Genomic DNA, 22,009 nt, shown 5'->3' on the forward strand with positions numbered 1-22,009 from the left:
CTCACTGTTTATGCTTGGGCTGGCCTCAAACTCCCAATCCTGCCTCTGCCTCCTGAGTAGCTGAGATTAGAGCTGTGCACCACCTTGCTCTGCTTGAATTTAAAATATTTAACTGTCATTTAACTTTCAGTGAACCATATCCCCAGATACATTTTTTTTTGTTATTTTTGAACAAAATCTTGACTTGTGTCTGTATCAGTTCCTACTGATTTAGTGAGAGCATGTTCATGGCAAATAAAATTCATTTTATTTTTGTCTATTTACTTATCCAATAAATCAAGGCCATTTAAGATTTAAATTCTCTTCTTTCAGAGTACTGCTGACCATGGTGTGGGCTCTGCCCTTTAGAACTTGCACAACTTGGACTCTTTTCTCAGGGTGTTAAATTTCAAGGCACACCACCTCCACCGGAGGTGGTGGGGTTCAGGATATGTTTTTTTTTCTTTTATTGTTGTTCTGGGTGGGGGCACACTGTGGCAACTATATCATACTTGAATTCACCCCTTCTATCACTCCCCTTCAGGATATGCTTTTGCAAAGGAATTCTTTCTTGCATCTGAAATACTGTATAGAAAATTTTCAGTAGTATAGCTAAAAGAAAAGAAATGGGGAGAAATCTGAGTTCTAATTTGAGAATAATCTAGAAATATTATGTTTTATTGAGAAATCTTAAATACACTATAAATACATGATGAAAAGTTAGAAAAGGCTTAGCTACTCTTTCTTTTTTTTTTTAAGAGACAGTTATGATGCCCCAGCTGGTCCTGAGATTCTAGGCTCAGATATCTGGCTCAGTTACAGATTTATCTTTTTTTTTTTTTTTTCCTAATAAGAAAGGCAATTGAAAGGTAATCTTTGAAAAAAAAAAAAAGAAAGAAGGAAAGAAAAGCAAGGCAAGACAGAGTAGACATAGATAAAATTTAAGTTGGCCATTTATATTCACTTACATAAATAAGTACCCAAGGCATACAGGTACCATGACCTTGAACCGTGAGCTCCTAGCCAGATAGGAACCATTTTAGACAGCAAATATTAAGTAAGAATTAAACTGGCTTATAGTGCAGGATGTTATCATGTGACTGTCACTGACAGAAGGCCCAGAGCTTCAGAGAAGGGAGAGAATAAGATAACCTGCAAAGTCATGAAAAAGCAGCAAATACACCTGGGATTTTCTTCCAACTGCAGATTGGGATATCTGTACTTCCCCTCAGGCAACTTTGAAAAGTGGATCACAGTTCAGGTATCTCTTGCTAGAGGAGGCACGGAACTGACCTCTCCATCTGTCTTTGTTGCTGACAATATTCAATCAGGAGCAGTCACCACTGGGTCCTCCTAGCCTTAGACATGGGGTAGAAGACTAAGGAAGTCTGAGGGAGCCAAGCAGCTAAAGAAGATGGCAGAATGAGGGCTGCCGTTCGGCCCCTCTCTCCCGCTCCAGCTGGTGACAGGGAACCACATTCTTTCTTTAACTCCTTTGCTATCCTCACGGTCATCAGGGAACACGTTGCAAAGAGAGCTAAAGAGCTGGTTATGGATCTGCTGTTCCTAAGGCACTGATATGCCTTTGTTAACAGCTCTCTCCAATTTTTACAGTTTATCCCATGGTTTTAAAAGGTGACTGCATAAGAAAAATTGATCTGTCAAACTTACTTTTCCTCTGTACTTTCACTATTTAAATTTTCTTCTCAAAACAAAGAAAGCAGAAACAAAGAGAAGAAACACCAAATAAAGAATACATCTGGTATGAAGAACTATGCTATGGTTTGGATATGGTTTTGAATATTAAGAGGCTGAAAACTTTAGGAGGCAGTTACTTTTGGGAAGAAACTGGGGTTAGATAAGAGCATCAGAGTGGAGATCACATTATTGAATATTGGTGGTTTTATAAGAGGGAGAAAGACTCAGGACACACATGTGCGCACTCCCTATTTCTCACCGTGTGACACCCTGAACCAGATAAGGACTCTTGGAGGAAGAAGGTCATCACCAGATGCAGTGCATTGATCTGGAACCTCCAGAACTGTGAGTCAAAATAAATCTCTTTTCTCTATAAATACCCAACTTCGGGCATTTCATTACAGTAACACAAAACAGACTAATACACTGGGAAGCAGGTGACTTTCCTTTAATGACAGTTGAATAAAAGGCAGAGAGTTAGCTATAACACAAGAGTTTTTCAATCTTTACTGCTACAGACATCTCAGACCAAATAATTCTTTGCACATTATAGGATGTTCAACAGCATCTCTGGCTTCTACCAACTAGAATCCAGTAAAATCTACCCCAAGCATGTCAATCAAAAATTCTCTAGCTGGGCATTGGTGGTTCATGCCTATAATTCTAGTTACTCAGGAGGCAGATATCAGGAGGATTGTGGTTCAAAGCCAGCCTGGGCAAATAGTTCTGCGAGAACTTATCTTGCCCAGGCAAGTGGTAGAGCACTTGCCTGGCATGCATGAGGCCTTGGGTTCAATCTCTCTAGCACTGCAACAACCACAGAAGTCTCTAAGGAACAAAAACTTCTGCTAGGCTGAGAAGTACTGTTACTGTGAGATGGACCAGAGAGCCTTGAATCTGTTCAAGGTCTAACAGAACACTTGTAGTCTTTCCTACTGCACACATAGGAATAGATGCTTAGCTTTGGGACCTAGAAAAAGCATTGAGCAAACACAAGAAGGCAATTCTCTAGGCCGAATTTCCAGATCTGTAAGGTAAAAGGGATTTTGCCAGACAGACTTAAATATTTTCCTGTTATAAGATGCTCCAAGTCTTTGAGTCCAAGAATAGAAATAATAATCAGGAAAGGGTGGAGTGAGAAGAAACTCCTGGGATCAGCTGTTCACACTAAACTGATTTCAGATAATAACAACAACAGCAGATAATGTTGATTACTGTTTACTTCTTGCCAGATCGTGTTATCATGTTTAAACACTTAACATGAATATTAAGATTAAAATGACTTGTTCATCCAAAACTTCATTAAGCAGAAGACTCACTGAACTAAACATCAAGTTAAGACCATAGCAGAGAAATAGAATAACAATATAAAGTTCCCAGCCTCAAGGAGAATATCATCTAGTTAGACTGTGTGTGTGTGTGTGTGTGTGTGTGTGTTACTGGGGATTGAATCCAGGGCCCCAGGCATGCTAAGCAAGTGCTTTACCACTTGAGCTATGCCCAAACCCCTATCTAGTTAGACTGAAAAGCTATGTACCATATTTTCAGTTGAGTGACAATAAAAGTGATTTCTCAAGGCAGTACAAGATTCAATGTCCAGTGAGTAGTATAGATAATAAAGCCCTATGGGGTTGGGGTGGACAGAGTTCATTAGAAAAGAGTTCATTAAAAAAAGGTAGATAAATCTTATGCTAAAACTTGAAAAATGGAGAAGATTTCTGAATGAGGAAAATGTGATCTATATGAAGGGAGCAATGTAAGCAAAGATATAAGGTAAAACAATATAACATGTTCTAAATGATGAAAAAAATAGACCATCTTGGCTGAAATGTGGGAACATAGAGGATAATGAAAGAAAAGAAGCATGGAAAATAGATTAGGACCAAGATAAACATATGGTTCTAAATGTCAGGCTAGAAAAGGTGACAGCCAGGAGCTGGTGGCTCACAACTGTAATCTTAGCTACTTGGGAGGATCACAGTAGAGGCCAGATCATGCAAATAGTTCACATGACCCCATCTCAATCAACAGCTGGCTGCAGCGGTGTGCACCTGTCATCCTGAGCTATACAGGAAGATGACATCAGTTGGATCGCAGTTCTAGGCCACCATAGCATTTAGCAAAAAAAGTTCCTAAGACCCCATCTCAATGGAAAGAAGCTAGGTATGAGGGCATGTACCTGTCGGCCCAGCCACTGCAGGAAGTATAAAATAGGATGAACATGGTCCAGACTGGTCTAGGCGAAAAGTGAGAACCTATCTTCAAAATAACCAGAGTAAAAAGGGCTGGAGGCATGGCTCAAGTGGTAGAGTGCCTGCCTAGCAAGGGCAAAGCCCCGAGTTCAAACCCCTGTACTACCCCCTTCCCCCTCAAAAAAAGGAAGAAAAGAAAAAGATGACAAGGAGTTCGATTCTAGGAATGTGAAGGTACATGTATGAGGCTAACCCTTCCACAAAATAACTTAAACGCTCAACAAAATATAAAGGCACTAGAGAACAACCACAAAAGAGCAGGCAGAAACTGAAAGGAAGCTGATGCCAGAAAGAAGAAAATGGCACTGGGTGGGTTTCCTGTTGTTATAGCCTTTTGTGTTTTGTATTTTTGGCTGAGAAGAGGCAATAGTTCGTGTTGCTCAATTATAGATAAAACTCCAATAGACATATTCTTTTCTTGAAGAACCAGGCCTTTTCTTTGTACTTTTTGAGACAGTGTCAATGACTGCCCAGGGTGACTCTGAACTCACGATTCTCCTGCCTCTGCCTCCCATGAAACTGCAATTACAGGCATAGCCACTACTCCTGACTTGTCTTTGCTTTTTGGTCAGTGAAATGAGGTTATAATAAGTGTGCATGCAAGTTCAAGGTCATCCTGGACTACACAGTGAGACTCTATCACAAAAAAATACACAATAACAAAAAAGTCTCATGGAATTTGGTACTTATCAAGTAAGATAATCTATGTATAAAGTGCCTACTATGGGGCCTATGATGTGGCAGGGACTCAAAAAAGCTAAACTTAAAATTTTACTTTTAATTGACGTAATTGTACATATTATGGACCACAGTGTGTTAATTCAGAACATGCAAACAATGTATACACAGTACCTCGAAAACAAATCACTTTTCAAAAGTGAGCTCATACTATTTAATTGGAATCTCCTTCCTCACCTTATCATCTCTGATCCTAGAATTTACTCAGCTACATTCTTTTTGTTTAGTGGTACTGGGGTTTGAACTCAGGGCTTCTCACTTCCTATGCAAGTGCTCTACCACTTGAGCCACCCTGCCAGCCCTTTTGTGAAGGGTTTTTTTTTTTTTTGAGATAAGGTCTCAAGAACTATTTGTCTGGGTTGGCTTCAAACCTCAATCTTCCTGATCTCTGCCTCCTGAATAGCTAGGATTAGAGGTGTGAGCCATGGCACCCAGCTCTCAGCTGCTTTCTGATGTTCTCATATTTTATCTTCTTCATATGAAATCTAATTCAGCCACACTATCTAAGTATTCCACATTCATAGTGCTCATAACTAGCAGAGGTATCACAGTCACTGCTGGAAATGCTGAAACAGAGGCAAAGACATATATTACAGAATGATGTAGAGGTCAGAAGCCACTCTACCTGAAAGTCATCTTCTTCCTTCTCCCTGGATCACCCATTACCTGGCCCAGCATTCTACCGGCTCTAGGTCTTCTGGGGTGGTTCTTCCTGATAATAAGGCCTACACAGTAAGCACCTTGTTTCTGTCTGACCAGACTAGAATAGTGAGGCTCTTCCCTAAGCCAGACAATGGCCTTGACTTATTCCTGTAGATTTCAGAGCCAATACTTTTTAAATGTTTGCCATTGACTATGGACCAGTCAATGTTCTTTATATACAACTACACGCAATTCTAGGAGGTGTTGATATCATTACAGATGAGAAAACTGAGGGACAGGGAGATTAGACATTTTGTTTCTGGCTCCACAGTTAGTGCATGACAGAGCTCGGATCTTTTTTTTTTTTATTGTTTTATTATTCATATGTGCATACAAGGCTTGGTTCATTTCTCCCCCCGCCCCCACCCCCTCCCTTACCACCCACTCCACCCCCTCCCTCTCCCCCCACCCCCTCAATACCCAGCAGAAACTATTTTGCCCTTATTTCTAATTTTGTTGAAGAGAGAGTATAAGGAATAATAGGAAGGAACAAGGGTTTTTGCTAGTTGAGATAAGGACAGCTACACAGGGAGTTGACTCACATTAATTTCCTGTGCATGTGTGTTACCTTCTAGGTTAATTCTTTTTGATCTAACCTTTTCTCTAGTTCCTGGTCCCCTTCTCCTATTGGCCGCAGTTGCTTTTAAGGTATCTGCTTTAGTTTCTCTGCATTAAGGGCAACAAATGCTAGCTAATTTTTTAGGTGTCCAGAGCTCAGATCTTAACCCAGGCAGATCTTACTCAAGAATAATACTCTTACCCACCTCACTGTTCTGCCCAGTGCTATCTAAGCTAGTAACAGTCAAGTCTCTTTTATTCTAAAGAAGACGTGAGTTCTGAACACAGAGTACTCATTATGGGGATGCCAACTCTGATCAAAAGAGCTCTGGCCCTGAACATTGTCAGTTGAGGTATCACTTTATAGAAGTGTATCCAGAGACAGTTCTCTGGAGAATGGGACTCCTTGTCAGGATCCACCATGTCCTTTTCCAGAATATCATTAAGACTCTTTTGAATATGCATAACTTAATGTAGCTATTCTCATGAGCAATCAGTTCATGGCCTTACTTCTAAAATGTTAAAAGCCAAATTATTTCAACAAAAACAACAAAAAAATGAGTCACTGAGACAAAAATAGCCTGTTTTTAAGTTACAATAATTTCTTACCTAAGACAAAGCTGGGGGTGTGCTAGGGGAATAGTCAGAACTCATTTTTTGGGTTTTTTTCAGTACCGGGGTTTGAAATCAGGGCCTAATACTTACTAGGCAAGTGATCTACCATTTGAGCCACAACTCTTTTGGTTCATTGTGTCACTTTCCTTAGTTTGGTCTCCCTTATCCTTCCTCAGGAAGAGTCTGCAGATAACTCTCAAGGCAGCTCCAGTGATACAGGAAGAGCTAATCATCGTCATCAAAAGTCATAGTACCAAGGGCTGCTACTTCCCCTAAATAAAAAATTCCCAGGCCCAGACACCAAACTCCAAAGTGAAGGAACATTTAAAAGCAGTCAAATTTTAACCAATTTACAATTATCTCGCACTTTGAATCTCTCTCAAAAATATGAGGGCTGAGTGCTGGTGGCTCACATCTGTAATCCTAGCTACTTGGGAGGCTAAAATCAGGAGGACTGTGGTTCCAGGCCAACCTGGGCACAAAAAAAAAAAAAAAAAAGTTTGCAAGATCTCATCTCAACAGAAAAAAGCTGGGTGTGATGGTGTGCGGCTGTCATCCCCAGCAACAACAGGAAGCTTAAAATAGGAGAATCACAGTCCACACTGGCCTAGGCAAGATGCAAAACCCTATCCAAAATAACCAGAGCAAAAAGGGCTAGAGGCATGGCTGAAGTAGTAGAGAGCCACACCTGGCAAGTGTGAAGCCATCATTTCAAACCCCTGTACCTCAAAGGAAAAAAAAAAGATGGACAATGGCATCTTTGCTGCTAATATGTGGGCCCTATAATGAATAAAAGACCTTAATCCTGTCAAATCATATAAAAAAAAACCTCAGTGCTTTCTCTAAATAGTTAAAGAAAAAAGCGCCAAGAAAGTAAGACAACTTTGAAATACAAGTCTGGTGTTAACACTGAAAACAGCCCTCCTGTTTCTCTCCTTTCTCTGTTGAACTCTGAAATATGTGATGGGCTCCTGCTCGGGTCTGAGGCCATACTTATCTGAGGTAAGTATTCTTTCTCATGTGTTTCTGGGGATTGAACCCAGTGCCTCACACATGCTAGGCAAGTGCTCTACCATGAGCTAAATCCCTGGCCCAAATCTTATTTAAGCCATTGTTTGAGTTTTCTGTCACTTGCAGCCAATCCTGGTCCTTTCTAATGCCTACTTTCCTACTTCTGCATACTTTCTGTCACTTCAACTAGACGGTATGCCCCTTGGGAATATAGGTTCTGATACTGTACAGTACCAAAATACTTAATGGTTGACCTAGATTTCAAAGAGCTTGTTATTATATAATTCTGGATGGGTCACTCTTTAACACCAGCTGGGGGTGGAACAGAGTGGTAAATGAATAAAAAAGATATTGTCAAAATTAGTTTTTCTTCTTGTCTTTGTTTTAATATTGGAAATCAATTCTGAAAATTGGAAAAAGATTTAAGAAAACAGATTTTTATTCAAGTAAATAAAACAATGTAGTTTTTTGGGGGGAAGGGTCTCACTAGGTTGCCCAGGCTGGGTTCCAAATTCCTGGACTCAAGCAATCCTCCTGCCTCAGTTTCCTGAGCAGCAGGATAGACTACAGACATGTGCCAGTAGACCAGGTTAAATAGAGGCATTTTAAAAAGAAGCTGACCTGGTGGCCCATGCCTGTGATCTCAGTACTTAGGAGGCTAAAGCAGGAGGATCTTGAGTTCAAGGCCAGCCTAGATTACATAGTGAGACTCCCCAAGTCAAACCAAAAAAAAGGGAAAAAAAAGAGAAAAGATTTTTAGAAAAGAAATCTTGAACACCTGGATAAGATTTATAACAATTTTACCAAACCCAGGTATAAGTTATTATAGGAAACTCTTTTCTCTGGAACCCTAGCTCCCACTAAGAGGGCTTCTTTCTAAATACACTCCTGCCCTCCAGCAGTTTTCTCCTCGCAGGAGCAAGTCTACCCAAGAGGACATTCTTTTTTTGTTTGTTTTGTTTTTTGTTTTTTGGTACACTGGGGATTGAACTCAGGGCCTCATGTTTGCTAGGCAGGTGCTCCACCACAACTCCAGTCCTATTTGCTTAGTTACTTTTCAGATAAGATCTTATGTTTTTGCCTGGGTCCAGCCTCAGACTGCAATTCTCCTATCTATGCTTCCAAAGTAGCTGGGATTACAGATGTGTGACACCACGTGGGCCCACTCAAAATAGGACATTCTGCAACATATCCCAATGAAGATAGTCCATATAGGCAGGCCAAATATTCCTCATCCAATGCTGCTTACCTTTGACTTACTTTGGGGATACTTCTGCTCACAATGATCTTATACAGACTTTACCCTAGTTTCTATCCTATTAATCATTAATTTTAGTAGACCTTAATAGGAAAATACTATGTTTTTGTTAGTTTTCAGGTATAGGGAAATAATTTTTTTAACATCTACAATAAACCGTTGTTTCATTCATTTATTCATATGCAGGGAGTTAGGGTCTCTCTAATGTCTAAGTCATCTCACCAGTAAAGCATCAGCAGTTCCCTGGTGACCTAACAGAATTCATGACTCACCCTAAACACTGGACTTTACACAAGATACTAACTGGGGCCGAACAGGCAGGTGCACCTTCTTGCTGTAGGGATGTTCATATTGCCTATGAAACTCTGTGTATAGTAGACTTCATAACACCCATGCATTCCTACAAGAAAATTAAATATAGGTTGGCTTGTGCTTGCTCTTCTAAATTATAAAAAAGTCTTTCTATTCTGATCAGGGAACAGAAGATGAGAGAAGGAAGACAGAAACTAAAACTGAGCCGGGCACTGGTGGCTCACGCCTATAATCCTAGCTACTCAGGAGGCAGAGATCAGGAGGATCTCAGTTCAAAGCCAGCCAGGGCAAAATAGTTCTGTGAGACTATCTCGAAAAACCCTTCACAGAAATAGGACTGGTAGAGTGGCTAATGGTATAGGCCCTGAGTTCAAGCCCCAGTACTGCAAAATAAATAAATAAATAAATACACTAAAACTGTTGGTTTGTGCAGGCACTAAACCAAGCACTTTATACATTCCAACTAAACCCTCTGAAGTAAGTTAAAAAACTGTCACGGTGGAAATCCAATTAATTGCCCAGGATCACTCAGTCAGTGGCAGTTCCAACACTGCTCATGAACATTCCACCATATTACAAAGCCTTCCACCACCCTGTTGTTACCTGTCAGATCCCTGCTATGGTACTGAGGACTTAGATTTTTTTTTTTTTTGTCTCCTAAAGACACAACACAGTCTTGTGCCAAACTTCCAGATCTTTTTTTTTCCTTCAGTTGTCTTTGAAATCACCTATCTTCCCCGTGGTAGATTGCAAATCCATTTTGTAGCTCTTCCTATCAAGGGGTAAAGTCTATTTCCCTTCTCTTGGACTCTGGGGTGACCATCAGACTTGTTTTGACCAGCAGAATGCTGCAGAGACAAGGTGGGCAGCCTCTGCTCTTGCACCCCGGGAACCCTCTGCCACCTAATGAATGAGCTCAGGGTGAGCCAGAAGGTAGATGAGGGATCATGGAGAGCTGAGATGAATCAGCTCACCTGAGGGCCCCCAAGCAAGTAGCTGTCCTGGCAGCTAACCACAAATGCACAAGTGATCCAGGCCAAGACTTGAAGACCCACCCAGCTATGCTTATCCCAAACTGCCAACCCACAGAATGTTGAGCAGATGGTTGTTAATTTAAGCCACTTAATTTTGGGGCAGTTTGTTAAACAGCAAAAGCTAACTGATACAGCCTCTTTGGCCTCGATTCATAGTGTCTTAGCAACTAAAAATAAATGGGGATAGGTCTCAAGGCCACTGAAAAGTTTACTAACAACGGTTTTTTCATCTGTTCTGCTCCCTGAAGACCAGTCTGATTCAGTGTTTGAACTCCCTAAACTCAAACATGCTAGGTCATCGAGCTACTTGGCAAGGAACTGGTCCAGCCTTCCGCCTCCCGAGCTCCTCAAGGCAAGACAACCTTTTGAACAATTTGTATCTACTCAAGCCTTTCTATATCATATATCCTCAATAAAAAGTTTCAATCAGCTTGGTACTGGTGGCTCATCCCTGTAATCCTAGCTACTTGAGAGGCTGAGAAGAGAAGGATTGCAGTCTGAGGCCAGCAAATGGCTCATGAGACCCCCATCTTCAAAATAATCAGAGAAAAATGGACTGGAGGCATAGCTCAAGTGGTAGAGAGCCTGCTTTGAAGTAGGAAGCCCTTTGTACAAACTCCAGACCCACCCACACCCCCCAAAAGAATTCTGAATCAATACAAGTAATATAACTTTAACCCCTAGGGAAGCTAAAATGTTCCAACTGCTTTGAGGCATACAGTGATGGCCTTGGGAACAAAATGTGGCAACTTTTACAAGTGGTGGGACAGAAGCCAATCATATTGGCAAAACCAGGGCTTATGTTTGTTTTTTGGTTTTTGGTTTTTTTTGATTATGGAACTCAAACCCAGAACCTTACTGTGCTACTAAGCATGTACTCTGCCACTGAGCTACACCTACAGACCCCCAACACTGCAGAAGTTCTTTGGTTTTAAAAGCAGTTACTAAGTATTGGGAGACAACTCAGGCCAAATTTAGAATCAGCAATTTAAATATGTACAAAAGGCTTTAAGATCAGCCTGTAATCCTACCTATTCAGGAGGCAGAGATCAGGAGGATCACATTTGGAGGCTAGCAAAGCAAACAGTTGGTGAGACCCTATCTCAAAAATACCAAACACAAAGAAGGGCTGGTGGGGTGGCTCAAGTGGTAAAGCACCTGCCTAACAAGTGAGAGGCCCTAAGTTCAAGCCCCAGTTCAAGCCCCAGTGCTGTCAAAAGAAAATAAAAAAGGTTTTATGATCTTCTGTACTTTCTGAGCATGACTAAGTTTATGTACATTCTAACTGAATGGGGCTTAAACATGAAAAATGATGAATTTCTGCTACCATTTAGCATGTTTCTGGAATACCAGAATTCTGATAAAGTTTCACTTTATGGACAGAATAGGCTTTATCTGTAAGAAATCAGAGATAACTTGCTAAAGTTGAATTCACCATTTTGTCATTTTTCCTTTATGTAAAAATATTTTTTATTAACATAAAAGCAGCACCAGTTTTTCACACAAATGAGTGTTTCCAGTGTAACAAAAGATAGAACTCTACCTTAAATACAAGTCACAGAGTGTTCCATTATGATAATTACCATCAGCTAAAAATGACTACGCACAAAAAAGCAGCACCTTTCATAATGACCCTGCTTCAAGATTCGAAAGTGGAAGCCGAAACTTAAAGCTGCTAAGTCACTTGGAAAAAGTGAATTTGTACCTGGTGACCAAGCTAAATAATGATTATTCAAAAATGCTGTGGCATGGACACTAGCCATATGCACCTGCAAATTCAGGTGGACAGAAGAGGCGTGGATCACCTTTGGAAAAATAAGGGTGACCTACAAGCTGATTCTGAATATTTTGCACTCTTGGGAGCTGAGCCAAGAAGATGAGATTAGCAAACTCTGTGTGACTCAACTCACGTCACACTGTGTGTCTCTCTCAGGAGCAACTATTGCTGCTTTCCACAGCACTCCCTCCAGTGGGGCCTACTGCTTCTCAGACTTGAGAGGCCCTGTCAATTCTCAGATGATTCTAATTTCATTCACTCACTCAAGCTAAGCTTGCTGAGGGCCTACTCTGCTAAGTGTCCTTCCTTGTGAGATGATTCAGTTATGTATCCTCCTGAAAAAAGGGGGAAAAGAGGAAGCAAAGAAAAATAATAATTTAGGGGATTAATTAATGCAAGATATGATATGCATTTCTGAAACATACATCTAGACATGTTTGTATTTCCCTTAGTATGAATTAAATGGAAATCTTTCACTGGTACCTGTATCCCAACTCTTCACTGAGATGGATCATATGAAGGATATATGATTCCTTGCTTGTTCCAGTGAGGCCAGGCAACAACAAGATAGTAGGTCTGGTGCTAGCATCCACATAACATGTACTGTTACCATTATCAAACCAGTCCAGTGAAATCTGTCCTCCATCTGCAGTCTTAATAAGTTCACTGAAAGGAACATTTGAAAATGCATAACTCATTAGGTGCTTCAAGTTCTGTCTTAGTTTTAGTGTTTTAATTCTATAAATATATGACATCATTTGGTCATCTTAAAATAACTTTTTCAGCATTTAATTACACACAATCTACATATCACTTTCTTTTATCACAAAGATGTGATAAAAATTAGTACTATAATGTATTTCCAGTTGCCCCAGTAAATAGTAGTAATAAAAGTAAACTTTTAAAAAATGAATTTCAAAGAACTTCAAATATTTGAGTTAGGGGTGTGGCTCAGTGGTAGAGTGCCAGCCTAGCAGTGCAAGACCCTGGGTTTGATCCCCAGCACTGAAAAAAAAAAACAAACAAACCTTCAAACATTCACCTTAATCATTTCCTCATTACTATAAAATAGCATTTATCCACTATTTGATTGAGATCACTCAGATAACTCAACTGGGAATTATGAATAAGGAAAATGCTGTTCTGACCAGCACTGTGGCTCTTGTGACTCAGTAATGGAGTCTCCCTATTTAAGTGCACTACGAAATTTGTTTCTTAAATAATACTTCTCACAAAGTGTCTACAAACTTGAAAGACTTTCCCAAAAACAGTGCAAGTTTTGAGCAACAAAAAAAATTCCAAAAGGACTAGATGACTCAGGAAAATTAACAATAGGCACCATTTAAAATCTCCCTGTTTTTGTCTTAACACCTCAAGGACATTTTCAAGAACCCATTTGCTTGTCAATATGAAGCCTTACAAAACCTGAAATAATTGACATCTTTTCCACCCCCACCCCAGTATCTGTACCCATCAGTAAATTGGCGCATATCACCAAAGGGTCTAGGTCCTCAAACTAGAAAACAATAACCCAAGCACTTCTCTCATCAAAGAAATAAGTCGTTTACATTAAGGGGCAAAAAAAGGAAAGAAAAGAAAGAGAGAAAAAGTCAAGGCAGCTGGAGGTGGGGGGCATCCGTTCCATTTCCTTCCCTCTTTCTGTTGGATAAACTTACTAAGCCAGGGGTTCTATTAACCAAAATCCGGGAGCATGCAAAAATTGTGATTTTGAAGAAACGACCGAAAATGGACATTTGCTTACTTCCTGTACTGCACCGGCGGCTTGGAAGTGATGAAAGGTCTTAGCAGTGTCTGCCCTCGACTCTCCCAGCACCAGACCGTGGGGTAATACGTTTCTGTCACCACCGGACAGTGGTCCTGGAGGAAGCGGCTGAAACTCTCACCTCCCGTCACTAACTGGGGTTTCTGAAAGGAAAACCAGCATCCATGCAGGGTCTGGAAGTACAAAGTTTCTGCATTTCCAACACTGAAGCCAGCACAGGCTTGTCGTCCTCCCAGTCCCCCAATGCTACCCCCGCTCTAAGTGACATCTCCTGGAAGGCTGATGCGAAGAATCCACAATCACAACAGTCTTAAACAGTGGTTTGTCAAATCCCTTGGGGGAAACGAGAGAGTTGAGATAAGGGTGTCATTTTCCAAAGTGCTACAGTGGGCAAGCAGCTCTGCAGCGCTGCCTGCCCCGACAGTGCCCGCGGTCGAGGTCAGCAGGGTCCGGGCTGCGGTGCGCGGACCCGGGCGGGGGACCCTCCCTCCCTTCCCTCCTTCCTTCTCACCCCCACCCCTCATCCCCAGGCAGGTGGCCAGCGGCCCGCCGGCCGGCTTTCCCGCGCGCGCCCACAGGGCTCCAGCAGACTCTGGGGCGAAGGCAGGTTGGCCCCGGGGACCGCCACCCATCCTCCAGGCTCGGTGCCTGGGCGCCCGCGCCGCCCCTCGGCTCACCTTGGCAATGCTGCTCAGGTAGTAGCAGGCATAGGCGACGCTGAAGCCCAGGATCAGGGATAAACCCACCCCCGAACCGAAGAACCCAACCCGGACTTGGTGCTCCAGGTAGAGCGACAGCTCCCTGGAGAGCATCCGCAGGTCCATGGCTAAGCGCTGCATGGTCCGGGAGCGCGGCGCGGGGTGCGCCGGCCCTGCGGTGGGAGGCGAGACCCAGCCGCGGAGCGGGCGAGAACCGGCGCGGCGCCCGCCGACCCTCGCTCGACTCGAGCGTCTCCTGCCGAGCGGGCGGAGCGCGGCTTCCGCCAACCCGCACCGAGAGCTGCCCGGGAGGCTCAGCCCGGCCCCCGCCCCCGCCCCCGCCGCCGACTCCGCCCCCGCCGCCGGCTCCCGGAGCCGCCCCCACCGCCAGCCACTCAGGAACCCTCCGGAGGTGCGGCTTTGAGCCTGGCCATCGGGTGGGCGGGAGGACCAGCGTCTTTCCCGGCTCGGTCCACGGTCGGCTCCGGTGAGCCCCAAGAGTAGGACGAGAGCGCGTGAGCCGAGAAACAACGGGTTCGGCCCAGCTGGTTCAAGTTCGGGGCGGGCACCTGCCGCGGTGACCTTGACCGATTCCGCTAGGCGGTGGGTCTCAGTAAAGTAGCGATGTGTCTGTCTGGGATTCCAGGCTTTGGAGAGGTAATGCTGAATTGACGTTACGAGAATGCACCCTGTTAAGAGAAAGAATCCTACAGCTTCCAGGAGTTGGCTTTATCCCTGAGGACTTTCAAAAGAGAAAAAAATGTCCTGTGAATCATTCAACAGCGTGGACATTCATACTTGACTTTAAAACTCTCTGTGAATCCTGTTCATAGTTAAGAGACTTAAATGAGAAGTGATGCCTGAAAATAAATGGAAAGAAAAGTCAAACCTAGGAAGTAGGATTCAATCAGGTTGAAAGTTTATTTGTGGTGCATTCATGCTTTGAACTTTTCATACCAATCACCTAGTGTAGGGATGGGGGAAATAATTCAGGGAGTAAGCTCTCTTAGGTTTATTTATGGCAACATGACAAAAGTTAGAAAATACTTAAAGGCATTTGAAAAGGTTAGTCTTTTGTTATGAATTCCTCCCTCCCAGAAGTAACAAGGGTGACAAGATTTAAACAGGCAAAATAGTGAAGATAAGGGCCCTTCTAGACTATGAAAAATGTCACAGGCTTGTAAATTCTTTAAATATAATAAGTAATACATATAATAAGTAATTTATGAGGTACAGTGAGATTTCAATACATGCATATAATCTGTAGTGATCAGATCAGGGTAATTGGCCTATAACCTCAGACTTTTTTTTTTTTTTTTTTTTTTTTTTTTTTTTTGTGGTGCTAAGGATCCAAGGCAGGACCTTGCCCATTCTGGGCAAGCACACTACCACTGAGCTACATTCCCTGTGGGACATGTAACATCTCTTTGCATTGGGAACATTCAAAATCATCTTCATTATTTTGAAATATTAAATTAATAGGATTGTAAGTAGGGAAATGGGATGGGCAGAAGTAAGCAATTTATTTGGCTTTGATTTGGTCCTTGAAGCTTGTCAGTGGTGGTACCCAGAATATTCAATTACTTTTATTGAGCCTAGTTTTTTCTTTTCCTTAAATCTGTAAAATAGCAATTTCTAGCATTCTTAGTTGACAAGAGGACTAAATTAAATAATACCACACTTGATCTTAGCCAAAAGGCCGAAGCGATTAAATGAAATAATACATATATTACCAGCCTCTTGAGCATACGTCATTCTTACTCTCTGGCTCTCACACCAAAGCACACACAGCAAACATAAATACACATGTTGATTTTGCCATACTTGACACTCTACATGGAAGATCTTTCTTTTTATTTCTTTTCTTTTTTGTGTGTGGTACCAGGCAAGTGTGCTACCACTGGAGCTACCCCCCACCAGCCCAAAACATTTTTTATACAATTTTTTTTGATTACTGGGGTTTTGTTTTTTTTTTAACTCAGGGCTTCATGCTTGCTAGGCAGGTGCTCTACACTTGAGCCACACCTTCAGCCTGAAGCAATCTTTATAATGTCTGCAAATGCCTTCTGCTTTGCCTACCAATAAATACATGTATATTTCTTAAGTCTCAAGTGAAAATATCATAAAATAAATATTAAACATCCAGTGAGTGTTTATTAAACAATATATTTAAAGAATTTACAATCTCTTAACACTTTTCATAGCTTAGATGGGCCTTTCAGAAGTAATCCTGGCTGCTATAACAAAATACTATAGACTAGATGACACACAGAAACTTGTCACAGTTCTGGAGGCTGCTAAATGATACCAGGATCCCAGCATGGTTGGGTTCTTACGAGGGCCCTCCTCTTGCCTTGCCCATGGCTTCTCGCTGTATCTTCCCATAATGGAGAGAGGGAGCTCTGTGTCTCTTGCTCTTGGGGCACTAAACCCATCCTATGGACTCCACCCTCATGATCTCATTTAAACTTAATTACCTCCCAGGGCTCTACTTCAACATATGATTGGGAGAACGGTGAAAAATATTAAGTCCATAACTATATTTCATAGGCACCATGCTGTAGACTCCCATGTTCTGACCAGGGAGTCAAAAACAACTCTGAACTCATTCACCAAACTTAGGGAAATCATTTACTCTGGGGGCTACAGTCCCTTGTCTACAGAATAAGATGATCAGTACTCTGGAGGGAGCAGAGATAGGAAGATCCTGGTTCGAGGCTGGAGCAGGGAATTTTCTAGACCCGAGATGGAATACATCTATAATTTCAGCTACTTGGGAGGCAGAAGTAGGAGGATCCAGGTCCAAGGACAACCCTGGCAAAAGCTCAAGATCCTATCTACAAACAAACACTGAAAGCAAAATCACTGGTACATGGCTCAAATGGTAGAGTGCTTGCCTAGCAAGTGTGAGGCCCCAGTACCATCACCAAAACCACACCCCCCCCAAAGAAAAAAAGACTGAGATGGAAAATATCCAAGTTTCTTTCCTGTTAGAAGAACACTTACAGTCTTAAGATTTATGACTCCCTCCCAGTACCTAAATAAATAAATGAAATCCCTTAAAGTGAAATTGTGACTCCCAATTTATAGATGAGAAAATGAGAGCTCAGAGCTGCACCCAATCACAGACACTAAGGATGCACCAGTGAATAAAACGGATTCAAATTACAATGTGTGTGGATTATTTTCTGGGGGCTGGTAGGAGGGGGTATAGCTGTAGTAAAAACCAGGGTCATTGGCAGCAAGTGCCAAAAACCAATTTGGATTTAAGTAGAGACGTGTTACAATGGCATTTGAGATGATGAAATCTCTAGAAGGACCAGAGAACCAGGCTTAGCAGTTAGAACTATGCCTTAAATAGTTGCAGAGCAGGTCCTATGATGATCACATTCCTGTCTTCTCTGAGTTTTACCTCCATGGTTTTAGGCATTCACTCCAGCCACACTGGGACTGGGCTCTGCTGTGGACCCCTGACACTGTTGGCTCTGGAAATGGGTACTGTCACTTCCGCCCTCTGCCACAATGGATTGTCCCATAATCCTTGCTTTTTAGCTTCACTGTCTCCCTACTCTAAGTCTGGTGTAAAGCGAGCAAAGTATTGCAGACTACATTATAGCAACCTGTAATGGCTATATGCTGTAGTCTAAAACAGATCAGAGAACTCCAGAAAGAGATATGAGTGAAGACTTAGTATCTTAGTCCATTTCCTCTGGCTATAACGGAGTACCAGAAAAGTCAGTAACTTATAAAAGAAAGATGTTTTATGCTTCTGGAAGCTGGAAGTCCAATATTCGGTGGTTGAATCTGGTGAGGGCCATGCCACAGCATGGTGGAAGTCAGAGTGCAAATAGCTTATGCAGAGGAGACAAAACACAAGGGGTGCGTTTACAACATCCTGCTCTCCCAGTAACTAATGCAGTCCCATGAGACAATTCACTCACAGGGCTGCTAGAGTGGCTCAAGTGGTGGAATGCCTGCCTAACAAGTGTGAGGCCCTGAGTTCAAACCCCAGTACCACCAAAAACAAAACAAAAAAAAACCCTAACAACAGAATTCATTCACTACCATGAGAATTAACCTAGTCCATGGAGAAAGGCACCAACATCTCTTAATGACCTAATCACCTCTTCAAGCTTCCACTGCCTCTCAACACTGTTATACTGGGGACCAAAATTCAACATGAGTTTCAAAGGGGACAACCCATATTCAAACCTTAGTACCTAGCTAAGAGGAGATGAACTGCATATGCAAGAGATGAAGGGTAGATCAAGTTAAGCAAATTTCCATAGCAAATAAGTGGGTAGAGCTGAGTTTGTCCTGGATTCCTCTAAAATCTACAATTTTAGGCAATTACAATTTCTACAATTACAAGGACATTGAAAAATTTTATTTGCTTTGTGATGCAGAAACGACAATTAAAAAATGGAATAGTACTGGGTGCTGGTGGCTCACGCCTGTAATCCTAGCTACTCAGGATTGCAGTTCAAAGCCAGTCCTGGCAAATTGTTTGAAAAAAAACCATCACAAAAAAAGGGCTGGCAGAGTGTCTTAAGTGGTAGAGTGCCTACCTAGCAAGCTTGAGTTCCTGAGTTCAAATCCCAGTACCACAAAAAAAAAGTTGCTTCAAAAGTTTTCTTAAACTTAACCTATGAGTATTTAAACTATAAATTTGGATTTTTTTTTTTTTTTTGCATGTGGGGTGTGTGTGTGTGTGGTGTGTTTTGCTGTACTGGGGATTGAACCCAGGACCTTGTGTTTAAGTATTCTTACCACTTGGGCCATAGTCCAGCCTTTTTGTTTGTATTTTGTTTTTGAGATAAGTTCTCCCTAACTTTCCTCAAGTTCGCCTTGCACTCAAGATCCTCTCACTGCTGGGTGCCAGTGGTTTATGCCTGTAATCCTAACTACTTGGGAGACTGAGATTGGGAGGATCATAGTTCAAGGCCAGCCTGGGCAAATAGTTTACAAGACCTTGTCTCCAAAATAGCCAAAGCAAAATGGACTCAAGATGTGCCTCAAGCAGTAGAGCACCTGCTTTGCAAGCATAAAGCTCTGAGTTCAAACCCCAGTCCCATGAAAAAATAAAGTAATTCACTTTATTAAAAAAAAAAAATCCTCCTGCTTCTGCTTCTCTCGTAGCTAGGACATAGACTTGGGCCACCAGCCCCAGCTCCTTATTTTTAAAATTCTGATCAAGCCTATGAAGTAACAGCTGAAGCAATGTATTCAGCCTATATAACTTGTTGTAAAATGCTCATGAAACACTGTGTCATTTTTTTCTAACTCTATCATTTGTTTTTCAAGGAGAAATCAGAATTACATAGAGAATGTGTGGTAACAGATGCTAAGATGACCCCCAATGATCTCTGGTGCAGGAGATCTCTGGAAATCTCTGATTTCCCTTGAGTTCAAATAGGACCTGAGACTCCCTTCTAACCCACAGAAGATAGCAAAGGTGATGGATGTCACCACTTCTGTGGTTACACTATGCCATACGAGCCTCCATCTTAGCAAACAGATGTTTGTTAGAGATTGTTCTGCCAACATTAAGGAAGCTAGACACAATGTGAGTCTCATGAAGAAAGCCGTATAGCAGGAAATTGTATATGACTTCTGGGACCTGCGAGTGGTTATCAGCTGAAACTGAGAGGCCTACTCTTACAACTGGAAGAAAATGAACTCTGCCAATGTCATGGATGAACTTGGAGACAGAGTCTTTCCCAAGTAAGTCTCTAGATGAAAACGCAGCTTGATGACGTTCTACTTCAGCCTCATGACATTCTGAGCAGAGGACCCAGGTAAGTTGTGCCTGGATTTCTAATCCACATAAACTGTTAGATAATGAATGTGTTCTTTTAAGTTTGTGGTAATTTGTTATGTAGCCATAGAATATTAATAGAGGATATAAAAAGTCCTACAATCTTTTCAGTCATCAATAAATATTCGTAGCTCATCTTTTGCCTACTGTATCTATTATGAGAATATTTTAAATAAGTTAAAATTTTCAGCTCTTTCAATTAATATTCAAAAGAAACCCATAAAGAGGATTTTGGTTTTTTCTTTACACATGTCTACAATGAACATTTATTAAACAGTAAAAAACTTATTTTTTTAAACACAAAACTCATTTTATTTTTTTATTTTTTTTCATTTTTCTTTTATTATTCATATGTGCATACAAGGCTTGGTTTATTTCTCCCCCCTGCCCCCACCCCCTCCCTTACCACCCACTCCACCCCCTCCCTTACCACCCACTCCACCCCCTCCCGCTCCCCCCCTCAATACCCAGCAGAAACTATTTTGCCCTTATCTCTAATTTTGTTGTAGAGAGAGTATAAGCAATAATAGGAAGGAACAAGGGGTTTTGCTGGTTGAGATAAGGATAGCTATACAGGGCATTGACTCACATTGATTTCCTGTGCATGTGTGTTACCTTCTAGGTTAATTCTTTTTAATCTAACCTTTTCTCTAGTTCCTGGTCCCCTTTTCCTATTGGCCTCAGTTGCTTTAAGGTATCTGCTTTAGTTTCTCTGCATTACAAAACTCATTTTAAAGGCATAAATCATATGAAAAGATAGATCTCTGAAAGGAAAAAAGCCCAAAACATTGAAAGATTAATTTTAAAAAGGAACACATTTCCACAATTTTTGTGTGATATATATTTAATTATAGTCTATTATATTAAAACACAACAAATGTACCTATAAAGCAGATATTCCAGAAAGATACAGAAGAAACTGAAAATAATGGCTTCCAGAGAATGGAAATGGGTCACTGGATATGAAAGGTAGGAAGGGAATTTACTTGTCACCTTTGTACCTTTTAAATTTTGTGTCATGTTTTTCACCTTTTAAATTTTGTATCAAGTCACTATTAATATAGTTGCTTGCAAAAAAAAAGGCAAAGAGAACTTTATTAGTTACCATTGTTTCAAGATTAAAACTAAACCATGAAAAGAATCTTAGCTTTAATCTTATGAGCCTTAGAGGAATGTATCAATTTGCTGTCTAGAGACGTCTATACATTACTGAACTTCCCATGAGCACCCTGTACCAAATATATTGTAGATAGGAAGATTGATGAAGATCTACTGCTAGCTCATCTGCTTCGTGTCACTTTGCTAATCTCACAAACACTGTTTTTTTTTAAATTATACAAAATATTCATTAAGTCTTATTTCTTGCAGGGTGGAGTTTGGAGATTTATTTGTTTGTTTTTGGTGCTGGAGCTTGATCTACGGCCCTGTTTAAGGTAAGCATGCCCTCTGTGTCCAGCATCTTGAAGCAGCTATTTAAAAGGAGCAAACAGTTACAAGACAGGCTTGAATACAGCTGTGGCCTTCCCCTGGGTAATGGACTGTAGATTAGTACCTTCCTCTTGTTTAGGAATTGATGAATATAGTTCATATCCATGCCCAGGATGGTCAGATGACAAAAGCTGGGGATCTACGCAGCTCTCCAGGTCTAGTAAGAACTATTAGAGCTGGTCTCAACACCCAAAGCCAACACAAAGTGCTTCCTTCTCTTCCCAGCCCATAGAAACAAGCTAAAGAGGGAGCAAGCATAGGAATCTTGAATTGTTGCCCTGGGAATTT

General features: G+C 41.5%; 1 protein-coding gene across 6 annotated transcripts in view; it reads right to left on the minus strand.

Annotated features, from left to right (window-relative positions):
* Nucleotides 1-14,688, minus strand: part of Abhd3 (abhydrolase domain containing 3, phospholipase) — a 40,900-nt gene extending 26,212 nt beyond the window's left edge. For 2 of the 6 annotated variants that reach the window (XM_074070141.1, XM_074070142.1), the window contains exons 1-3: nucleotides 14,395-14,687; nucleotides 13,697-13,890; nucleotides 12,418-12,600 (exon numbers count right to left, since the gene is read on the minus strand). In XM_074070141.1, the coding sequence (XP_073926242.1) occupies nucleotides 12,418-12,600; nucleotides 13,697-13,890; nucleotides 14,395-14,556 (539 nt within the window). In that variant the 5' untranslated portion in view covers nucleotides 14,557-14,687. Of the gene's footprint in view, nucleotides 1-12,417; nucleotides 12,601-13,696; nucleotides 13,891-14,394 lie in introns of all 6 variants that reach the window. The other 4 variants (XM_020163556.2, XM_074070140.1, XM_020163555.2 and 1 more) reach the window with 4 other exon arrangements.
* Nucleotides 14,689-22,009: the final 7,321 nt, after the last annotated feature.

This window comes from Castor canadensis, chromosome 4 (genome assembly GCF_047511655.1).
Source record: "Castor canadensis chromosome 4, mCasCan1.hap1v2, whole genome shotgun sequence".
Lineage (NCBI taxonomy): Eukaryota > Metazoa > Chordata > Mammalia > Rodentia > Castoridae > Castor > Castor canadensis.